This window comes from Eubalaena glacialis, chromosome 9, assembly GCF_028564815.1.
Source record: "Eubalaena glacialis isolate mEubGla1 chromosome 9, mEubGla1.1.hap2.+ XY, whole genome shotgun sequence".
Taxonomy (NCBI): Eukaryota; Metazoa; Chordata; class Mammalia; order Artiodactyla; family Balaenidae; genus Eubalaena; species Eubalaena glacialis.
In genome coordinates, this window is record NC_083724.1 from 1,200,250 (window position 1) to 1,221,395 (window position 21,146).

The window sequence follows — 21,146 nt, forward strand, 5'->3', positions numbered from 1 at the left end:
GCCTGCTTTTGTCGTGGATCCGCCTGTTCTGGGTGTTTCATTACTTGGAGCTACTTTTTAGGAATCTTTGTGTTCTGTTGGTGTGTTTACCTGTTTCTTCACTAATAGCAAGTTATTTTTTATTTTCATTAAATGCTTATGGTTGTATAATCTGCTTATAGAATGTGAAAGCCCCAGGGGGACATTTGATGAATTTTCATAAACTAAGCTCACCTGTGAGACCAGCACCCAGACAAAGAAAGCCTGGATGGTGCCCCTGCAGTTCCCATCAGCGGTGATACGGGTTGTAATCCTGTGCCCCTGGCACTCCCCTGCTCCCCGACCTCTGACCCATTAGACTGGGTTTGAGTCTGGCTTCTGCTCAGCCTGGTACTTGTGGCCTCCAAACTGCCGGGTGGGCGACACTCACCATTCTCACTGTTGTACATTGTTTTCTTTTTTTTTTTAATTAATTAATTAATTTATATATTTATTTTTGGCTGCGTTGGGTCTTCGTTGCTGTGCGCGGGCTTTCTCTAGTTGCGGTGAGAGGGGGACTACTCTTCGTTGCGGTGCGCGGGCTTCTCATTGCGGTGGCTTCTCTTGTTGCAGAGCACGGGCTCTAGGCGCACGGGCTTCAGTCGTTGTGGCACGCGGGCTCAGTAGTTGTGGCACGCGGGCTCAGTAGTTGTGGCTCGCGGGCTCTAGAGCGCAGGCTCAGTCGTTGCGGCGCACGGGCTTCGTTGCTCCGCGGCATGTGGGATCTTCCCGGACCAGGGCTCGAACCCGTGTCCCCTGCATTGGCGGGCGGATTCTTAACCACTGCGCCACCAGGGAAGCCCAGTGTTCATTGTTTTCCTGTGAACAAACTGTGTTCGTGTGTCTCTTGGACACACATGGATGGATATGTTCCTGTTGGAACTGCTGAGGTGACGGCATGTGTGTTTAGCCCGGGAGATGCTGCCGGTGGTTCTCCACGTGCCTGTCCCGATTTGTACTGTCATCAGCCTCGTAAGACTCCAGTCTGCACGGTCCAGTATGGAGCCACCTGCCGCTGTGGTTGTTTGTATTTAAATTTTAACAGTTTGATTCTCAGCCCCACTCAGGTGCTCACTGACTTCATGTGTCCGACAGTCAGCTCACAGGCCGCACCACTCACAGGCCGCACCACTTAGAGGCCATGCCACTCACAGGAAGTCTTGCTCCCCAGCCCGTACAATTGTCCATCATTTTCATTTGGCCCCTCTGTGCCCTGTGCCTTGCTGTGTCTGTTACCCATCTTCCTGACAACTCGTGAACCTGAGACTCTTCCATCTCCACTGGGATAGGAATGCATTGTCTTTTGGCCATTTTTCTCTTAGGTTATCTTTCATTTTCTTATTGATTAATAGGAGTTCTTTAGATATTCTCTATATGAGTCCTTTGTTGGATGTATGTATTAAAAATATTTTCTGCTCACTTTTCACTCTCTTAATGGTGTCTTTTGATGAATAGAAATTTTTAAATCTAATAGAGTCCAACTGATCAATTTTTTTGTGTGTGGTTAATACATTTTGTGTCGTGTTTAGGAAATCTGCCTGTAAGATTTAACGTTTTACCTTTCATACTCGTCTAGAATTGAATCTTTTGTCTGAATTGAGTAGGGTCGAAATATATTTCTTCTGTGTGGCTAACCATTTGACCCGCCATATTAAAAAATATGTTTATTTTTCAAATAAAATAAAATTTGAATTTTTTCAAATAAAATAAGTAACAGATAACTGAAAATAGTAGCAATCCACATATAACAAAATTTGACTATGAATTATCCAATTCCATGAATATATCCAGTTAACATTCATACAGAGACAGATTTACCTTTCCTCTGGTCTGTACAGATAACACACTCTTACAGGACATGGTTTTGGCAAAAATCAGAGATACACTCAGTCGTCCCTCAGCATCCATGGGGGATTGGTTCCAGAACCTCTAGTGGGTACCAAAACCCACAGACACTCAAGTACCTTGTGTAAAAGGGTGTAGTACAGTCAGATGGCCCCTTGAATGGGTCCTCAGGTTCCACATCCACATGTTCAACCAAACGCAGGTCAAATTCAATAAACCAGCTAATTATACTCAACATTTTAAGTTTTATAGACTGTATGATTATAACAGCAGCATAATACAGAAATGTACAACTTTTAACGTATGCATGTGTTTATCACAGGGAGTGTAGTTGGGTTTTATTTTTCAAATAGATATTGGTATCATAATACTTTGGCTTATTAGTAATAAATAATAAAATAATAATATGGTAATATAATAATATATATAGCATATTAATGTGTATATACATAATATTATAATAAAGTACTATGAATACACAGTTTCTCAGGATGGACAAAAATAGTTATTGTTAACTGCTACGTTGTTTTAAACATTTCAAAATCTTATTAATATGATAAGAAAATAGCTATACAGATTTAAGTATTTTCCTGTGAGACGTAACCTTTAAAAAATCAGTGGAGATTGGTCTTTGTAGTTCCGGTTAATAACCCATCTTTCACTTTTTCATGAGCACAAACTGCATTCTTTTGCCGCGTGAAGGGCGGTAATGAGGCAGAGTCACTCTCCAACCACAGGCAGACCCATAGTCGGGACTTCCTGCCTCCCAGGTTCCAGCTGGCCCTGTGGGAAGTGCCCCGCCTCACTCCTCTCTGCTTTTGCCTGGAACTGGGCCTTCCCATCCTTTGCACGTCTGTGTGGTTGTGACAGCAGCTTTTCTGTGAGTGCCCGAGGCTGGTCTGTCTCCAGTGTCACCTGCCAGGTCTGTGTGCTCAGCCAGCCCTGCCCTGGTGTGTGCACAGGGCCCAGCGTGCCCAGGTGGCCAGCATGGTGTCCTGAGTCTCCCCTCCATTTTTAGGGGGCACAGCAGGTGCCACCTCAGACCTGAGGATGGCCTGTGACGGCGCCCAGGTCCTGCAGCACGCAGGGGGGCGCCCCGGGAGCACCGTGGCCAGCGAGGTAGGCAGCACCCCGACCCGGGCCTTCGCTCGGCCGCCCCCGCCCCTCGCGCTAGCGTTATCTGCTGGGCCGCGTGGGGTCGGGTCCCAGGCTGGCCGGACCGCCCGCGCCGCCCGCATGCTCGCGATCACGCTGCCTGTGCTCTTCTCAAGCCCAAGAAGAGCTTGGTGGGTGCAGAGACCCCGCCGGCTGTCCTCCTCCACTCGGACGGTCACGCGGCTGAGGCTGTTGCCAGCAAGAAGACAGACGCCATCCTCGGAGCCGCCAAGAAGGACCTGCTCACGCTGATGAAGCTGGACGTGCGTGGCCCCTCCTGCCTCCTCCCTGGCTGAGCTGAGGGGGGTGGCGGGAGGCATCTGACTGCCCCGAGACCCTTGTCCTCGCAAGACCTGCTTCCTTCACGCAGCAGGTCCCAGGGTAGGGGTGGCCACGGCGCCCGCCGGGCAGGGCCCCGGGCAGGGCTCAGGACGGCATCCTAATGCTGGTGCTCTACAGACCCTCTCCCCACAGCGGTCTGGGGTCCTCGCCCTCCTCCAGGTGGCCACAGGGGACAGGGGAGTGTTCTGCAGATGTGGGACACCACTCAGGATGCTCAGGATGAAAGGTTAAAAGTGCCCTGCTAGACATGCCTTCTAGACAGAAGAGCGTGAAGCCACCTTGTCCTGGACTAGACCGTTAGCAGCTCCGCGCCACAACCCCTTTCGCTCCCAGCGCACTGCCGCCCTGCACCTGACCGTGCGCTGTGTAGGAGGGGCGCGTCCTCTGTGTCTTCTGAGTTCACGCCCACGCGCTGCCTGGGCCGCAGGCTCCGCCCACGCCAGCCCACACGTGGGCCTGCGTCCCTGCGGGCGCCCACATTGTAACCTCTCCAGATTGGTGGGTGAGGGCTCCTGTGCTCCCACATCCGTGCCAGCAGTCCGAATTTTGGGGCTTTTCCATGTTAGATGAGCATGGGGGTCTGGGCGTGGCTTTTGGTTTTAATTTGATTTCCTCGGCTGTTAGTGGGGCTGAGTCTCTTTCACATCTTACTGCCTTGGCCTCGGTGGGGGAGGCGCTTCGAGCCTTCCGCCCGTTTCTGTCTTTCCCCTTTAGACTTGCAGGGTTTCTTTATACTTTCTGAATGAAAGTCCTATGCTGTGTGGGGCTTGAACACAACCATCTGCTCTAGGATTTGCCTTCTTTGCCTTCGGAATGGTCTTTTTGCAGGACAGAAGTTTGTAATTGTAACGCAGTAAACATCAGTCTTGTCCTTTATGGTTAGTGCTTTTTGTGCCTTGTTTAAGAAACATTTCCGTACTTTGACTTCATAAATATTTTTTTCTATATTGTTGTCTAAAAGTTTTATTGCTTCACCTTTCTTAGGTTGTAATGCAGATGGAATTAATTTTTGTGCAGGATGCAGAGAAGGACTTGGATTATATATATTTTTGCTCATGAGGACCTGGCTGGCTCAGAATCGTTACTGGGAGGTCCGAGCTTTCCCCCTGGTCCGCTCTGTCTCTGTCAGAAGCCTGGCCTATCTGGGTCCTCGGCTCTGTTTCTCGCGTTACTTTCGGTACCCGCGCAGGGCAGTGAAGCTCTGCAGCTGGGGCTGCCCTGCTAGGGCCCTAGAGGACAGGGGTCGGAGGCGTGCCCCCCAGACCCCCCAGCTCGTGGGATCCTCCTTTCCTGGCCCCCTGGGCAGGAAGTCGGGGGTTTTCATGAAGGTTTCGTCGTCTGCACACGCGGCACAACAGAACATCCCGACTGGGTCAGCCTTCGGGCCAACGCTGGGGGCTACGCACACCTCCGGCCGCAGCGCAGCGGTCCTGATGCTGCCGCGAGCCAGCTGGCAGGTGCCGCCGCTGCTTTTCGCACAGAGAGGCGGAGGCTGGTGCGCTGACCCCTCCCCCGCTTGCCTTCCTCCTGCGGGACGGCTCCAGCCCACTGGGCTGAGTTCCAGGTTGCCTGTGGGCGCCAGTACGCCACCTCCGGCCCCAGTGTCGCCGCTGAGACGGGCGTGCTGGTCTTCCCTCCTTCGAACGAACATAACTCTTCTTTTTGCTGTCAAGATAGGCTCTCTTGGATTCCTGCAGCTTCACTTTGACAGAACTGGGCATGGGTTTCTTTTTATTTATCTTGCACGGGACTCTGTGGGCTTCTTCGGTCTGTGTCTCTGAATCCCTTTTGGAAAATTATCGGCATTATCTCTTCAAACATTGCCTCTGTCCATTTCGTCTCTTCTCCTTCAGAGACTCAAATGAGCATATGTTCTCATTTATCCGTTACGAGTCTAACCCTTTCTTCTTCATTTTCCATTAGAAAAGTCTTTCTACACTTGACAGAAATAGAAATATCAATGTTTTTATTTAAGTTCACTAATTCTTTTAACAGCGTCTAGTCTGCCGTTAAACGTGGGATTGAATTCTTGAGTTTGGTTCTCCTACTTTATCATTCTAGCATGCCTGCTTCTTGAATCTGCTGCCACGAGCCTGGCTTTCGTGTGCCTTGCCAGCGTGCACCCGTGTTCCTGTGTCAGGTCCCTGCCTTGGCGCCCCTTTGTTTCCTTTGCTCCCTCTGGTCCTTGCTTGTGGTGTCTCGTCTCTTGCTGGACCTGGTTTTCCTTGGCAACTGTGTGCTATATGTAGTGCTTATTTGTAGAAATTACATGAGACCTAAGATGACGTTATCTTCCTACAGAAAGGATTTCTCTTTGCTTTTGCCGGAAGTCTGGGCCAACCAGATGCCCCAAAGCTGGACTTCAGAATTCCTCAGTTATGCATAAAATTTTATTTATAATATTATATTTCATCCATCAATAAAATTTTCAGATTATTTTAGTTGACATTTTCTCAGTCCCATTTTAATAATTTTAAACTTATTTTTATTATTTTATTTTTTGTATTCAATAATTGGTTCATCAAGAATTTATCTATTTTTTCTCTTCTTATTCATTATGTGAAGCTTTAAACATGTAAAAAGGTAGTGGTAATAGCATTACAAACCCCCATTATTATCACCCAGCCAATAATCATCCACTCACGGCTGGTCATTTTACAACTGTACTCCTAACCCCTCCTCCAATTATTTTCTGTCTGAAAAATTTCAAACACTGTATCATTGCACATCATCCTTCTCTAAAGGTTAAGGGCCCTGTTTCAAAACAGAACCACAATATCATTCTCACAATTCAAGTGTTGAAAAGGCCTCATGACATAATCCACCCAGCCAGTGTTCACGTTTCCTCAACTGTATCATGAAATTTTTTTTTTCCCACTATTTAAAAAAATTTTTTTAAAGACTTTATTTTTTAGAGCAGTTTTCGGTTCACAGCAAAATGGAGAAGAACGTGGAGATTTCCCATCTACCCCTGCCCCTCCCACACGCACCACCTCCCCCGTTATCACCATCCCCACCAGATGGGACACTTGTGACAAGTGAGGGACCTGCCTGGACACGCCATCATCACCCAAAGCCCGTCGTCTACCTTGGGGCTCACTCCTGGTGGTGTACATTCTGTGGGTTTGGACAAGGCAGAGTGACATGTTATCTACTATTGAGGGTTCATAGGGTAGTTTCACTGCCCTAAAACCCCCTGTGCTCTCCTGTTCATCCTCCCTCCCCCCAGCCCCCGGCAACTCCTGATCTTTATACTGACTCCGTAGTTCTGCCTTTTCCAGAACGTCATACAGTTGGAATCATACCGGGTACGTAGTCTGCAGCCTTTTCAGATTGGCTTCTCTCACTTAGTAATTTGCATTTGTTTCCTCCCTGTCTTTTCATGGCTGGATGGCTCAAGTCTTTTTAGTGCTGAATAACATTCCATTGTCTGGAGGGACCAGAGTTTATTTATCCATTCACCTACTGGAGAGCATCTTGGTTCCTTCCAAATTTTGGCAATTAAGAATAAAGCTGCGAGGGGCTTCCCTGGTGGCGCAGTGGTTGAGAATCTGCCTGCCAATGCAGGGGACACGGGTTCGAGCCCTGGTCTGGGAGGATCCCACATGCCGCGGAGCAACTAGGCCCGTGAGCCACAACTACTGAGCCTGTGCGCCTAGAGCCCGTGCTCCACAACAAGAGAAGCCACCGCGATGAGAAGCACGCGCACCGCAACGAAGAGTAGCCCCCGCTCACCACAACTAGAGAAAGCCCACGCATGGCAACAAAGACCCAGTAGTTGCAGCACATGGGCTCAGTAGTTGTGGCGCACGGGCTCAGTAGTTGTGGCTCACGGGCTCTAGAGCGCAGGCTCAGTAGTTGTGGCGCATGGGCTTTGTTGCTCCGCGGCATGTGGGATCTTCCCGGACCAGGGCTCGAACCCGTGTCTCCTGCATTGGCAGGCAGATTCTTTTTTTTTTTTATAAACTTATTTATCTATTTTATTTTTGGCTGCGTTGGGTCTTCATTGCTGCGCGCAGGATTTCTCTAGTTCCAGCGAGCGGGGGCTACTCTTCGTTGCGGTGTGCGGGCTTCTCACTGCGGTGGCTTCTCTTGTTGCGGAGCACGGGCTCTAGGCTCGCGGGCTTCAGTAGTTGCAGCACGTGGGCTCAGTAGTTGTGGCTCACGGGCTCTATAGCGCAGGCTCAGTAGTTGTGGCTCACGGGCTTAGTTGCTGCGTGGCATGTGGGATCTTCCCGGACCAGGGCTCGAACCCATGTTCCCTGCATTGGCAGGCAGATTCTTAACCACTGTGCCACCAGGGAAGCCCTGCGATCCTTTTTGAGTTAATTTTTTTGAAGGGTATAAGGTCTGTGTCTGGATTAATTTTTTGCATGTGTATGTCCAATTGTTCCAATACCACTTGTTGACAAGGCTTTCTTTTCTCCATTTAATTATTGCCTTCCTTCCTGTATCAAAGATCAGTTGACTACACTTACTTATCAAAGATCAGTTGACTACACTACTTCCTGTATCAAAGATCAGTTGACTACACTGGCGGATCTATTTAGGGGTTCTGTATTTTGTTCCATTGACCTCTTTGTCAGTATTTCTCCAATACCCCCACAGTCTTGATAACTGTAGCTTTATAGTAAGTCTTGTAGTTGGGTATGTTAGTCCTCCAACTTTGTTCTTCTCCTTTGGTATTGTGTTGGCTATTCTGGGCCTCTTGCCTCTCCATATAAACCTTACAATCAGTTTGTCAATATCCACAAAATAACTTGCTGCAATTTTGATTGAGATGGCATTGAATCTATAGATCAAGTTGGGAGGAACTGACATCATGACAACATTGAGTCTTCCTATCCATAAACGTGGAATATTTCTCCAGTAATTTAGTTATTCTTTGACTTCTTTCATCAGAGTTTTATAGTTTTCTTCATAGAGATCGTGTACATATTTCGTTAGATTTATACTTAAGTGTTTCATTTTGAGGGGTGCTAATATAAATGTTATTGTGTTTCTAATCTCAAATGCCACTTATTCATTGCTGGTATATGGGAAAACAATTGACTTTTGTACGTTAACCTTGCATCCTGTAACCTTGCTAACATTGCTTATTGGTTCTAAGAATTTTTTGTTGTTGTTGATCCTTTTGGATTTTTCTCTGTAGACAATCATGTCATCCATGAACAAAGACAGTTTTATTTCTTCCTTACCAATCCTTATGCTTTTTATTTCCTTTTCTTGTCTTATCATAACATTAGCTAGGACTTCCAGTATAATGTTGAAAAGGAGTTGTGAGAGAGGACATCCTTGCCTTATACCTGATCTTAATGGGAAAGCTTTGATTTTCTCACCATTAAGTATGATGTTAGCTTTAGGTTTTTTGTAGATATTCTTTATCAAGTTGAGGAAATTCTCCTGCATTATAGTTTACTGAGAATTTTTATTATGAACGCATGTTGGGTTTTGTCAAATGCTTTCTTCTGCATTTATTGATAGGATCGTGTGATTTTTCTTCTTTAGCCTGTTGATGTGGTAGATTAATTGATTTTTGAATGTTGGACCAGCCTTGCATACCTGGCATAAATCCTGCTTGGTTGTTGTGTATAATTCTTTTTATCTGTTGTTGGATTCAATTTTCCAAATGCTTTGTTGAGAATTTTTGCATCTATGTTCGTGAGAGATATTGGTCTGTGGTTTTCTTTTCTTGTAATGTCTTTGTCTGGTTTTTGTGTTAGGGAAATGCTGGCCTCATAGAATGAGTTAAGTCGTATTCCTTCTGCTTCTATCTTCTGAAAGAGGTTGTAGAGAATTTGTACAATTTCTTCCTTGAATATTTGGTAGAATCTACCAGTGAATCCTTCTGGGCCTAGTGCTTTCTGGGTTTGAAGGTTATTAACTGTTGACTCAATTTCTTAGTAAATATAGGCCTATTCAGGTTGTCTCTCTTTTCTTGTGTGAATTTTGGCAGATTGTGTCTTTCAAAGAATTGGCTCTTTTAATCTAGGTGATCGAATTTGTGGGCATAGAGTTGTTTATAATGTTCCTTTACTATCCTTTTAATTTCTGTGGCATCTTTAGTGATGTCCCCTCTTTCATTGCTGATATTAATAATTTGTAACCATTCTCTTTTTTTTCTTGGTTAGCTGAGATAGAGGCTTATCAGGTTTTTTTTTTTTTTTTTTTTTTTTTTGGCCGCATGGCAAGGCATGTGGGATCTTAGTTCCTCGACCAGGGATCAAACCCATGCCCTCTGCACTGCAAGTGTAGAGTCTTAACCACAGGACCGCCAGGGAAGTCTGAGACTTAGCAATTTTATTGATCTTTTCAAAGAACCAGCTTTTGTTTTTGTTGATTTTTTTCTATTGATTTCCTGTTTTCAATTTCATTGATTTCTGCCTGCTTTCTGCTCTAACTTTTAAAAAAATATTTATTTATTTATTTTGGCTGCGTCGGGTCTTCGTTGCGGCATGCGGGATCTCTAGTTGCTGCATGCAGACTTAGTTGCGGCATGCGGACTTCTTAGTTGCGGCATGCATGTGGGATCTAGTTCCCCGACCAGGGATCAAACCCTGGGCCCCTGCATTGGGAGCTTGGAGCCCTACCCACTGGACCACCAGGGAAGTCCCATTTGCTCTAATTTTTATTATTTCTTTTCTTCTATTTACTTTGGATTTAGTTTGCTTTTTTCTAGTTTCCTAAAGTGGAAGCTTAGATTATTGATATTAGATATTTCTTCTTTTCTAGCATGTGGTCAGTGCTGTAAATTCCCTCTAAGTACTGCTTTTGCTGGATCGCACAAACTAAGTTGTGTTTTCATTTTCATTTAGTTCAAAATATTTTAACATTTCTCTTGAGATTTATTCTTTGATCCATGTGTTATTTAGATGTGTGTTGTTTAATCTCCAAGTATTTGGGGATTTTCCAGCTGTCTTTCTGTTAACTGATTTCTAGTTTAATTTTGTTGTAGCCTGAGAGCAGATATTGTATGATTTCTGTTCTTTTAAATTTGTGAAGATGTGGTTTATGGCCCAGAATGTAGTTTATCTCGGTGAATGTTCCACATGAGCTTGAGAAGACTGTATTCTGCTGTTTGGGTATGAATTAGTCTATAGATATCAATTATATCCAGATGATTGATGGTGTTGTTAAGTTCAGCTGTATCCTTACTGATTTTCTGCCTGCTGGATCTGTCCATTTCTGATAGAAGTGTGTTGAGGTCTCCAACTATAAAGTGGATTCATCTGTTTCTCCTTGTAGTTCTATCAGGTTTTGCCTCATGCATTTTGATGCTCTGTTGTTAGGCACATATGCATTGTGTATTGGACTGTTATGTCTTCTTGGAGAATTGACTCCTTTATCGTTATATAATGCCCTTCTTTATCACTGATAACATTCCTTTTCTGAAGTCTGCCCTGTCTGAAATTAATGTAGCTACTCCTGCTCTCTTTTGGTTAGTGTTAGCACGATACATCTTTCTCCACCCATCTACTTTTAATCTGTATATGTCTTTGTGTTTAAAGTGGGTTTCTTGTAGACAACATATAGTTGGGTTTTGTTATTTTTAGCTAATCTGACAATCTTTGTCTTTTAATTGCTGTATTTAGAGCACTGACGTTTAAAGTGATTATTGATATAGTTGGATTAATACCTATCATATTTGTTACTGTTTTCTATTTGTTGCCCTTGTCCTTTGTTCCTGTTTTTGTCTACCACTCTTTTCCTGCTTTTTGTGGTTTTAATTGAACATATTATATGATTATATTTCTTCTTTCTTAGCTTATCTGTTATACTTCTTTTTTTTTAACTTTTTTTTTTGTAGTGATTGCCCTACAGTTTGCTGTATACATTTACAGCTAATCCAAGTCCAGTTTCAAATAACACTGTGATATCATAAGAAATATATATATTTCTGCCCCCAGTTCCTGACACAGACCTCCTGAATCCCTGGAAATTTCCTGGGTGATAGGAAGAGACAACTCTTAGTGGGCCCCTGGATGGGGGCTGGTCACCTGAAAGACAAAGCCATGGTTAGAAGCTTGGAACTTTTAGCTCCACCCCCATCCTCCAGGAAGAAGGGCTGGAGATTGAGTTAAAAAAAATCCCTGGACTATGGGGTTTGGAGAGTTTCTGGGTTGGTGAACACATCCACACTGGGAGGATGGTGTACCCAACTCCATGGGGACAGAAGCTCCTGTGCTCGGGACCTTTCCAGACCTCGCCATATGTACCTCTTCATCTGGCTGTTCATCTGTATCTTTTATCATATCCTTTATTATACAGTTGACCCCTGGACAGCGGGGCGTTGGGGTGCCCATCCTCCAGGCAGTTGAAAATCCACATATATCTTTACAGTCAGCCCTCTGTATCCACAGTATTCAACCAACCACAGATCATGTAGTACTATATGTATTTATTGAAAAAAAATCCACATACAAGTGGACCAGTGCTTTTCAAACCCATGTTGTTCAAGGGCCAACTGTGTAATAAACCAGTAAACATAAGTGTTTCCCTGAGTTATGTGAGCCATACTGGCAAATTATGGTTGTGGGAACCCCTGATTTGTAGCCAAGTCGGACAAAAGTGTGGGCAGCCTGGGGACCCTCTACTTGCAATTGGTGTCTGAAGTGGGGGGCAGCCTTGTGGGACTGAGCCCCTAACCTGTGGGGTCTGATGCCAACTCCAGGTAGTTCGTGTCAGAATTGAGTCCTGGGACACTCAGTTGAGTCCTAGGACACTCCAGCTGAAGAGCTGGAGGATTACTTGGTGTGGGGGAAACCCATACATTTGGTGTCAGAAGTCCTCAGTGTGTAGAGAAAAAGAGTTTTCCTTTTAAACACTATTACTTTGTGGATAGTGTGAGTACTATCCACAAAGTGGATTTTTATAACAAAATAATCCCAAATCCTCCCTCCCATCCTCGTATGTATCACTGATGTCATTCGTTTCACTTATGTATCAGCACACATAATCTAATGTATTGTTGCTATTACTAATTTGAACAAACTTACCTGTTAGATTAAGAATAAGAACAATGAAAGTTTTTATTTTACCTTTGCTTATTCCTCCCTCAGTGTTCTTCCTTTCTTTATGTAGCTCTGAGTTTCTGACCTACATCATTTTCCTTCTCTCTAAGGAACTTCTTCTAACAGCTCTAGAAGGCAGGTCTACAAGCGACACAGTCCCTCAATTTTTGTTTCTCTGAGAAAGTCTATTTCTCCTTCACTTTTGAAGAGTAATTTCACAGGGTACAGAATTCTAGGTTGGTGGGGTTTTCCTCTCAACACTTTACCGCTCTCTTCCTGCCTGCATGGTTTCTGAGAAGTCTGAAGTAATTCTTATCTTCGTTCCTCTGCAAATAAAGTGTTACATCATCTGGCTTCCTTCAGGATTTTTTTTCTTATCTTTTCTGTGATTTAAATATGATATGCCCAGGTGTCGTTTTTTTGGCATTTATCCTGCTTGGTATTCTCGGAGCTTCCTGGATCTGTGGTTTGGCCTGACACTAATTGCATTCATTATTGCTTCAAATATATATATATATATTTTATTTATTTATTTATTTATTTATTTATTTATTTATTTATTTATTTATTTATTTATTTATTTATTTATTTATTTATTTATGGCTGCGTTGGGTCTTCGTTGCTGCGCGCGGGCTTTCTCTAGTTGTGGGGAGCGGGGGCTACTCTTCGTTGCGGTGCGCGGGCTTCTCATTGCGGTGGCTTCTCTTGTTGTGGAGCACGGGCTCTAGGCATGTGGGCTCAGTAGTTGTGGCTCACGGGCTCTGGAGCACAGGCTCAGTAGTTGTGGCGCACGGGCTTAGTTGCTCCAAGGCATGTGGGATCTTCCCAGACCAGGGATCGAACCCGTGTCCCCTGCATTGGTCGGCGGATTCTTAACCACTGAGCCACCAGGGAACTCCCGACATGGGATGTTTTTAAACATAACACAATGGCCTCTCACCCCCCAAAATGCAACAATAATTCTTTGACTGTTCGGTCAGCTCCAAACCTCCCGTCTCCTGAAGGTGGTGAATGGTTGGGGTCCACACACTGCGGGGTTTATGGGTCCTCAGGTGTCTTCTCTAAAGCCCCCGTCTCTCCTTTATCAAGAGACCGTGTCGCCCCTCGACTCCCCTGTGTCTGACAGCTGAGCTGGACACCCCCTCCCGTGTGGTGTGGGAACAGGGCGCAGGTCTCGCTCTTGGTCTGGGGGGCACATGGCATCCGTCTTTCTCTGTGGGGTGTCGGCAGCCCCGATGCCCAGGCTTAGATCTGTGCATCCTTGGGCTTGCAATGTTGGAACTAATGATTTGGGTCCCTGTCATCTTCAGAGGTGACCAGTGGGTTTTCTTCCTGTTTTTGTTCTACTATCACTGTGAACCGTGGCTTTAAACACAGCTGGTATTTCCACGCCCTTGGGCACTCGCTTTCTGGGTTCCTCTCGTCTGAGCTCCTGGGTGTGGTGCTGGCCTCTTCGTAAGAGGCCATTCCCCTGCGTGTAGCTAGTGGGGAAAAGGGCGTCCAGCCCAGGATGCTTGCCAGTCAGGCCAGCACCACTCAGTCAATAAATCGCCCTTCTCATGGAAATGAAATCCTCTCTCTGTTACATAACTTCACAAAAATGTTGGTGTGCATTTCTGATTTTCCGCTGCGTCCCACCGATGTTTGTCTGCCCTATGCCGCCGTTACCAGTCTGTCGCCAGTGGCATCCTCCAGGCCGGTCCCCGTGGGCAGTCCTCCGAGGGCTGTTGGTGCCCTGTGGCGGTGGCACTCTGCCTTGCGGGGGCCCCTGTGCAGCCTCCACACAAGCGCGTTTCTCTGTGCTCCTCGTCTTGACCCTGCGTTTCCGTGTCTAGGACCCTTCGCTGTTGGATGGCTGGGTGACGCTTCTCCACGTCCCAGGGGGCATGGTGGTGTCAAGGCAGGGAGACCAGGTGAGGGAAAGGCTGCAGTCTGAGGGAGTGGTCACTGGGCCACCCAGGGCTGTCGCCGGCGCTGGGTGGAGCTCAGAGGAGGCGGCCTCAGTGTGGTCCACTCTGGGCCTCCACTGGACACAGCGTGTGGTCTCTTGTCACTGACCCTGGACAGGCTCTCTCCCTCGGGCTTGTGCAGCCGTCTACAGGCGTGTTGATGGCCACTGAGCCCGCCCTCTTCCCGGGGTGGCCTGTGCAACCCGCACACGGGCATGTCCACGTTGGTCGTTAACTGACCTCACTCAGGAAGTCAGGTGCAGGAGGAAGCACTGTGTTTGCTCGGTCCTCAAACCCAATACATCTGAAAACTAATTTTGTTTCTCATAAATGCATGTCATTTCTGATTCCGAAAGCCCTGCTCTACTGGGCGGGCAGAGACCTCGTCTCTCTGGACCTCCCTTGATGAGGGCTGCCTAACCGGCCCTGCACTAGCCCGGGAGCAGGTGTCCTTAGTTTGCTCGTAGAGCAGCTGTGGTGAGACAGGCCTTTCTCACTGGGCGAGCAGGCCGACCTGGGTCCCCCGGTCCTCCAGAGCATCAACGCCCGGTGTGGGCACTGGGCTGAGCCGTGGCAGGGGCAGCCTGGTGGGGACCACGTGCTTCAGGCCTCCCAGGGCGCCCCCTGAGACTCTCCCTCGGGCGTCTCTCTCCCCGCCCTCTTCCCTTTCTTCTTTTCGTCTTCACGGGCCTGGGGAAGGCCTGTCCTTTCCCTCAGAGGAAGCGGCTGCTGGCTGGCTCGCGGCACCCGGCCATCCGGGCCGTGTGGGGAGCCTCTCCAGAGCCTCGTGCCGCGCCCAGCGCCCCGCGGCCCCTCAGGCTGGAGCAAGGGCCGCCTCCGCCTGCTGCCCAGCTGACCCGAGCCCGTGGCGCCCCGCAGAGTCCGCTTTTCAGTTTTTCTGCCGCTCAGACCAGGGAGAGGGGCCCGATGGGGGAAGGGTGAGCAGAAGGGGAAGGGTCCCGAGACGGGGCTGGCGTCAGCCTGGTCTCACAGGCACGTCTGCAGACGCTGGGCCCCGGAAGCACGTGCTGCGCGCGGGGGCGGAGGCGGGGCGGGGCGGGGAGGGGAGGGGGTGCCCCTCGGAGGGGCGGGGCTGTGAAGTGGGCGACCAACGCGGAGGCTGGGGCCGCCTTGAAGGGCGAGGTCAAGTCTCTGCCTTTGTGCAGACGTTGCGCCGCGGCCATGTTCGTGCGCAACCGCTCAGTGCGCGGGTGCCGGATGGAAGGTGTGTGCCTCCGGGGCTGCGCTGCTGCCGCGGGCGCCCCCGCCCCAGACAGCTAGTCTCCGGCGATGGGTGACTGAGTGACAGCATGTGTGGGTGAAGGCCAGGGGTGCGGCCCGCCCGGCCGTGCTGACCCCGGGCCCCGGTCCCCGTGAGGTTCTGCCAGCGCCCCGCGTATTGTCAGGACGTGAACATCCTCTTCGTGGTCTCGGGGCTGCTGCACGTGTACCAGCGGAAGATCGACAGCGAGGAGGACACGTTCCTGTTCGTCGCGCGCCCTGGCGAGATGGTGGGCCAGCTGGCCGTGCTCACGGGCGAGCCCCTCAGCTTCACCATCAGGGCCAACCGGGACTGCAGCTTCCTCTCCGTCTCCAAGGCGCACTTCTACGAGGGAGTCCCTGCCCCGCTGGCCTCTGCTGCCGCGTGGCTCCCGCGTGGCTCCCGCGTGGCTCTCTGAGCTTGCCTGTGTAGTGCGTGTGTGTGTCTCCACGTGGGTCCAGGGCTGTGTCTGTGTCCGTGTGCATATGTGTGCGTGTGCTTGCGTGTCCGTGTGCGTGTGTGTGTGTGTGTGCGCGCTCACAGCCTGAGTCCCCTGATGCGGGCAGCTCCCGGCTGATGTCCTGAGGGACCCTATGCACCAATGCCCTTCCCTCCAGAGGCGAGGCTCGTGCCGGCTGCTGTCCCAACGGCCCCTGGACTGTCTCAGGGGTTCCCACCGCTGTCATCCGAAGCAGGACTTTGCACTCCCCCACGTGCTCCTGCTCCAGATTTAGTCACCTCAGTGACTGGTGACTTCCTCTGCCTCCTGCTCAGCCGAGCCCCCGAGTCACCCGGTGCCCACACTCTCCGTGGCCCAGTCCAGCCAGACTGCAGCCCGTGAGCTGACCAGCCCCTGCTGCTGCCTTCCGGAAGCCTCCGCACCATAGCGGGGCACGTTGCTTCCCTGCTCACCCCCAGCGCCATTCACACACGGCAAATAGGGAGACGGGGGTGCTGTTCCTGCTGGACCCCGTGGCTTTCCCGGCTCTAGGCCCGCATGGTCTCTGCCGCTGACTTCTCGGCCACACCCTCCGGCTCCCCACCGCCACTGCTCTAGTCTTGATGGCACAGCGTCGGGGGCCGGGGCTTTGACCTCCTGCCGGGATTGGGGCCCGTGCGTGGCCTGTGCTGCAAGGACGTTGTGGGGTGCTGACAGCCGGGAGGGGGACTCCGAAAGCTCTCCCGGAGCCGCTGGGCGCTGGACATAGCCGGGCTGCGGCGGAGTAGGTGGCCGGGTGCTGTGCTGTGTCCTCACCCTCAGCCACGTGGGCGTCACGGCTTGATAAATAGGGTGCTGTGGCCTGGATTGAAGGGGTGGAGCCGGCGGGACGGGCCGCAGACGCTGGGGCCGGGAGTGACTCAGGGTGCCCGGCAGCACCATGCAGAGGCAGCCAGCCGTGGTCCTGGGCGTGGCGCACACCGTGGTGAAGCGGGTGTCGTCCTTCGTGCGGCAGATTGACTTCACCCTGGACTGGATGGAGGTGGAGGCCGGGCGCGCCACATGCAGGTGAGGCCCCCGAGGCACAGGGCTCCGTAGCCCTGCTGTCCTGGCCGTGGAGGCACTGCTGGCTTCCGGGCAGAGCTGAGAGGGCGGATTTGCTCTGCTCCTGGGGGCGACGAGGGCAGAGGGCTCGTGGCCTCCTCCTGGCTTCTGTGCACACACCACCCACAGACACACTCCCTCTCCTCACGGGCCTCTTCCTGTGTCGGTGCAGAGAATCCACACCGTCTTCAACACGGCCCAGCAGAGCCATGTGGAAACAGCGTTGGTGAAGGTGCCTGCGTGCTAGGTGTGGGCTCAGATAGGCGGCCTCCGTGCCACGTTTTAACCATGGCTGAATTCAGAGGTTCACACTTGCCCCGGTCAGACAGACCTGGGTTGTAGCTACCAATTTTCATGGTTTTAAAAATTAAAACTGAGAAAAATTGGAATCATTATTTAAAGTCATTTATTTAAAAATCACAATAAACCCTTTACATGTTAGTATTCCTATTTTTTAGTGGAAGATAACTATTTCCGAAACAAAAAAATGTAGTGAGAAGACTGGATTCTTTTTTTTTTTGGCTGCCTCGGGTGGCCGAGGGCTTCTGGCTGGGTACCCTGCCCGCCCCCAGCAGCCCGTGTCCCACAGGCAGGGAGACAAGTCGGACTGTACCTGCATCGTGCTCAGCGGGTGCCTGCACGTGGTCATCCAGAAGGACGATGGCAAAAAGCGCCTGGCGGGGGAGTACGGCCGCGGAGACCTCGTCGGTGTGGTAGGGCCAGCCCGGCGCCATGCCTCCCCGGCCTGTTACCTTTTCTGGGGGGCCTGGGGGCGGGCTTGCCTGCTGCCACCTGGGCTGCGGCACAGGGAGTGGAGTAGCAGCCTGGTGGGGGTCGGGCTTGGGAGCGGCCCCTCGGGAGGTGGTCCGTCTGAGACCTGGAGGCCCTTGCGGGTGGGCTGAGGCCCCGGCCCAGCTGGGGTGCTGGCGGCAGGCGCAGCTCTCGCTGACGCTTCCCTCACCAGTGCAGGGGTGCTGGGCGAGTCCCATTTCCTCCCTCCCCCACCTGCTCTGGAAGGTCTGCCGGGCCCCTGCCCTCGGGTCGGGATTCAGAGGCTGGGCCCGCGGGCCAGCGGGCTCAGTGCGCGGCCCCAGCACCCGGCTCCTGTCTGCAGGTGGAGACGCTCACCCACCAGGCCAGGGCGACCACGGTGCATGCCATTCGGGACTCGGAGCTGGCCAAGCTTCCCGGGGGGGCACGGACGTCCATCAAGCGCAGGCACCCACAGGTGAGGGTTGCGTCAGGGGAGCGGGACGTCTGGGCTGTGGAGTGCAAGCGCCAGAGCGGGGCCCAGGCGGAGGCAGCCTTCGGTGTGGAAGGGCCCGTGGGTGCGGGCGGCTATGGGGAGGAGGGCCGGGTCCCGGCTTCCCCGGCGCGGCTCGCAGGATGCGGTGCCCGCCGGCTTTCTCACTGGGCGGCTGGGCTGGTGAGTCCACAGTGCCCAGTGCCAGCCAGGCAGTGAAACCAGGGCAGCCCTGCTCCTGGGGGGGTAGAGCCTGCACCCGAGAGGTCTGGAGGGGGAGGAGGCACGGCTGCTGCCGGACGAGCCCCAGCAGCAGCCTCTCTGAAGGCTCAGGCCTGCTCCGCCCTCGTGAGCCTGTGTGTGCACAAAGGAAACAGCCCCGGTTTACTTATGAAGTTGACGTGACTTTAATACCAAAACCTGACAAAAAATAGTGCAGAAGAGAAAATCTCCAGTCATTTGTTTTAGTACCATAGCTGTAAATACTCTGAATGTTAGCAGATCAACTGTAACGAATGTGTGTCTGATGAGGGGTCCATCAAGCAATGCTAGTCCAGTTATTAAAATATGATTAATTATGGCAGAAAATTAAACGAGACCCCTACGATTATATCAAGACGGTTGACAAAATTCAGCCATTACTAATAAACACTTTAAATAAAATAGGAGTGAGGACTTCCCTGGTGGTGCAGTGGTTAAGAATCCGCCTGCCAATGCAGGGGACACGGGTTCGAGCCCTGGTCTGGGAAGATCCCACATGCCACAGAGCAGCTAAGCCTGCGAGCCACAACTACTGAGCCTGCCCTCTGGAGCCCGCGAGCCACAACTACTGAGCCCACATGCCACAACTACTGAAGCCCGTGCGCCTAGAGCCCGTGCTCTGCAACAAGAGAAGCCACTGCAATGAGAAGCCCACGCACCGCAACAAAGAGTAGCCCCCGCTCGCCGCAACTAGAGAAAGCCCGCGTGCAGCAACGAAGACCCAACGCAGCCAAAAATAAACAAATGCATAAATAAATAAATAAATAAAAATAGGAGTGAAAGGAAACCTTTTAAATATAACAAAGACTGTTTCTTTCAGACCACCAGAATCCAGAACAAGCTAGCCTCCTTGTCAGCTAACACAGAAAGTTAAAAAGATGAGACAGGCTTCCCTGGTGGTGCAGTGGTTGAGAATCTGCCTGCTAATGCAGGGGACACGGGTTCGCGCCCTGGTCTGGGAAGATCCCACATGCCGCGGAGCAACTAGGCCCGTGAGCCACAACTACAGAGCCTGCGCGTCTGGAGCCTGTGCTCCGCAACAAGAGAGGCCACGATAGTGAGAGGCCCGCGCACCGCGATGAAGAGTGGCCCCCGCTTGCCGCAACTAGAGAAAGCCCTAGCACAGAAACGAAGACCCAACATAGCAATCAATCAATCAATCAATAAATCTTTAAAAAAAAAAAAATGAGACAACTGGTGTATATTTGGAAAAGGAGTAAAAATTATATTTGCAGATAGTATGTATCTTTTTTACCAGAAAACTCCAAGGAAACTAATGGGGGTTTGGAAGGGAAGTAGGTAGACTCGCAGGTAGAAGTGGAAATGGCCAGCCTCCCAGTTAAACTAGCAGGGTCATTAAGAGCAAGGCAGAGGGGAAAGACACAGTCTAAGCAGCATGGAGGCCTTGCTGTCCCTCGGGGCAGGCCCAGGCCCGGTACAGGGCACGTCTTTGCATGTGGGGGCAACGTGCAGAGCGCCTTCCCTGGGGAAGCCCCGTGGGGTCTCTCCGCGCAGGCACTGCACAGCTGGCGAGGGTGGCGGGGCAGGCGTGGGGGGGGCCAGCTCAGGCTCAGGCCACCAGCTCTGTGAGTGGCTGTGCCATTTTTCTGGTTCCATCTCGAAGCAGGTCCAGTCTGCATTAGTGCCAACCCAAGGCATTGGTCTCCTTTGACATCGGAGAGTCTCTGGGAAGGAGATGGACCCCCTTGTGGCTAGGGTTTGTATTTCCCTAATGACGAAAGATGTTGAGCACCTTTTCGTGTGTTCATTGGCCTGTTGTGAACCTTTTTCGTTTGATGTAGAAATGATCACTTTTAAAAGTAGCTTTAATTTAGAGCTATTGTTAATTTGTAATTGTGATAATTGTATCATTGTGATATTTTAGAGATACGAGTTCACATATTAATGGATAAAATGCTATGTTTGGGATTGTCTTCAGTATTTTGGGGGTATGTGTGTGAAAGAAGATGGGTGGAGCTGGGTGATGGGAAGGGGGGTCCACTGTATTCTTCTCTCTACTTTCGTGTATCTTTGAAGTTTTCCGTCATGAAATGTGGTTTGTAAAATTAGCTCCAGTTAATAGTCTGATGCTAGATTAGTTGTATATAAACCAGACTTCTCTTCAGCTTCTGTTTTGGACCACTCTGCTCAAACGACGTCTTGTTTCACATCCTAAAATTTGGACAGTTTCACTTGCATCCTCCATGGGTCTTTGTCGCCAGAGTCCTGGGGGTAAGAGAGGGTCTCCAAGTTAGCTTGCAGGTGGAGGGCTGGCCGGCGGGGGCCGGGGACGCCGGTCGCTGTAGCGCGAGGTCTCAGGGCCTGCTCTTTGCGTAGTCAGCCCAGAGCTGTCAGCTGTAGTCGGCCAGGAAGTAGCCGGCGGCTGAGGCTTGCAGAGGCAGTGCCTGGTGTCGGAATCACCTCATCACTGCTTTCACCTTGCTCTCCGAGATACTTAGGGTTACTGAAGCTGACAGCAGCTTCTCTTTTCAAAAGTGATCCGTACTGCACGCAAGAG

General features: G+C 50.3%; 1 protein-coding gene across 1 annotated transcript in view; it reads left to right on the top strand.

Annotated features, from left to right (window-relative positions):
• Window positions 1-21,146, top strand: part of PNPLA7 (patatin like phospholipase domain containing 7) — a 69,873-nt gene that overhangs the window by 23,422 nt on the left and 25,305 nt on the right. The window contains 7 exon segments of the mRNA XM_061199524.1: window positions 2,882-2,982; window positions 3,135-3,281; window positions 14,207-14,284; window positions 15,727-15,942; window positions 16,967-17,088; window positions 17,714-17,837; window positions 18,239-18,352. Coding sequence (XP_061055507.1) covers window positions 2,882-2,982; window positions 3,135-3,281; window positions 14,207-14,284; window positions 15,727-15,942; window positions 16,967-17,088; window positions 17,714-17,837; window positions 18,239-18,352 — 902 coding nt within the window.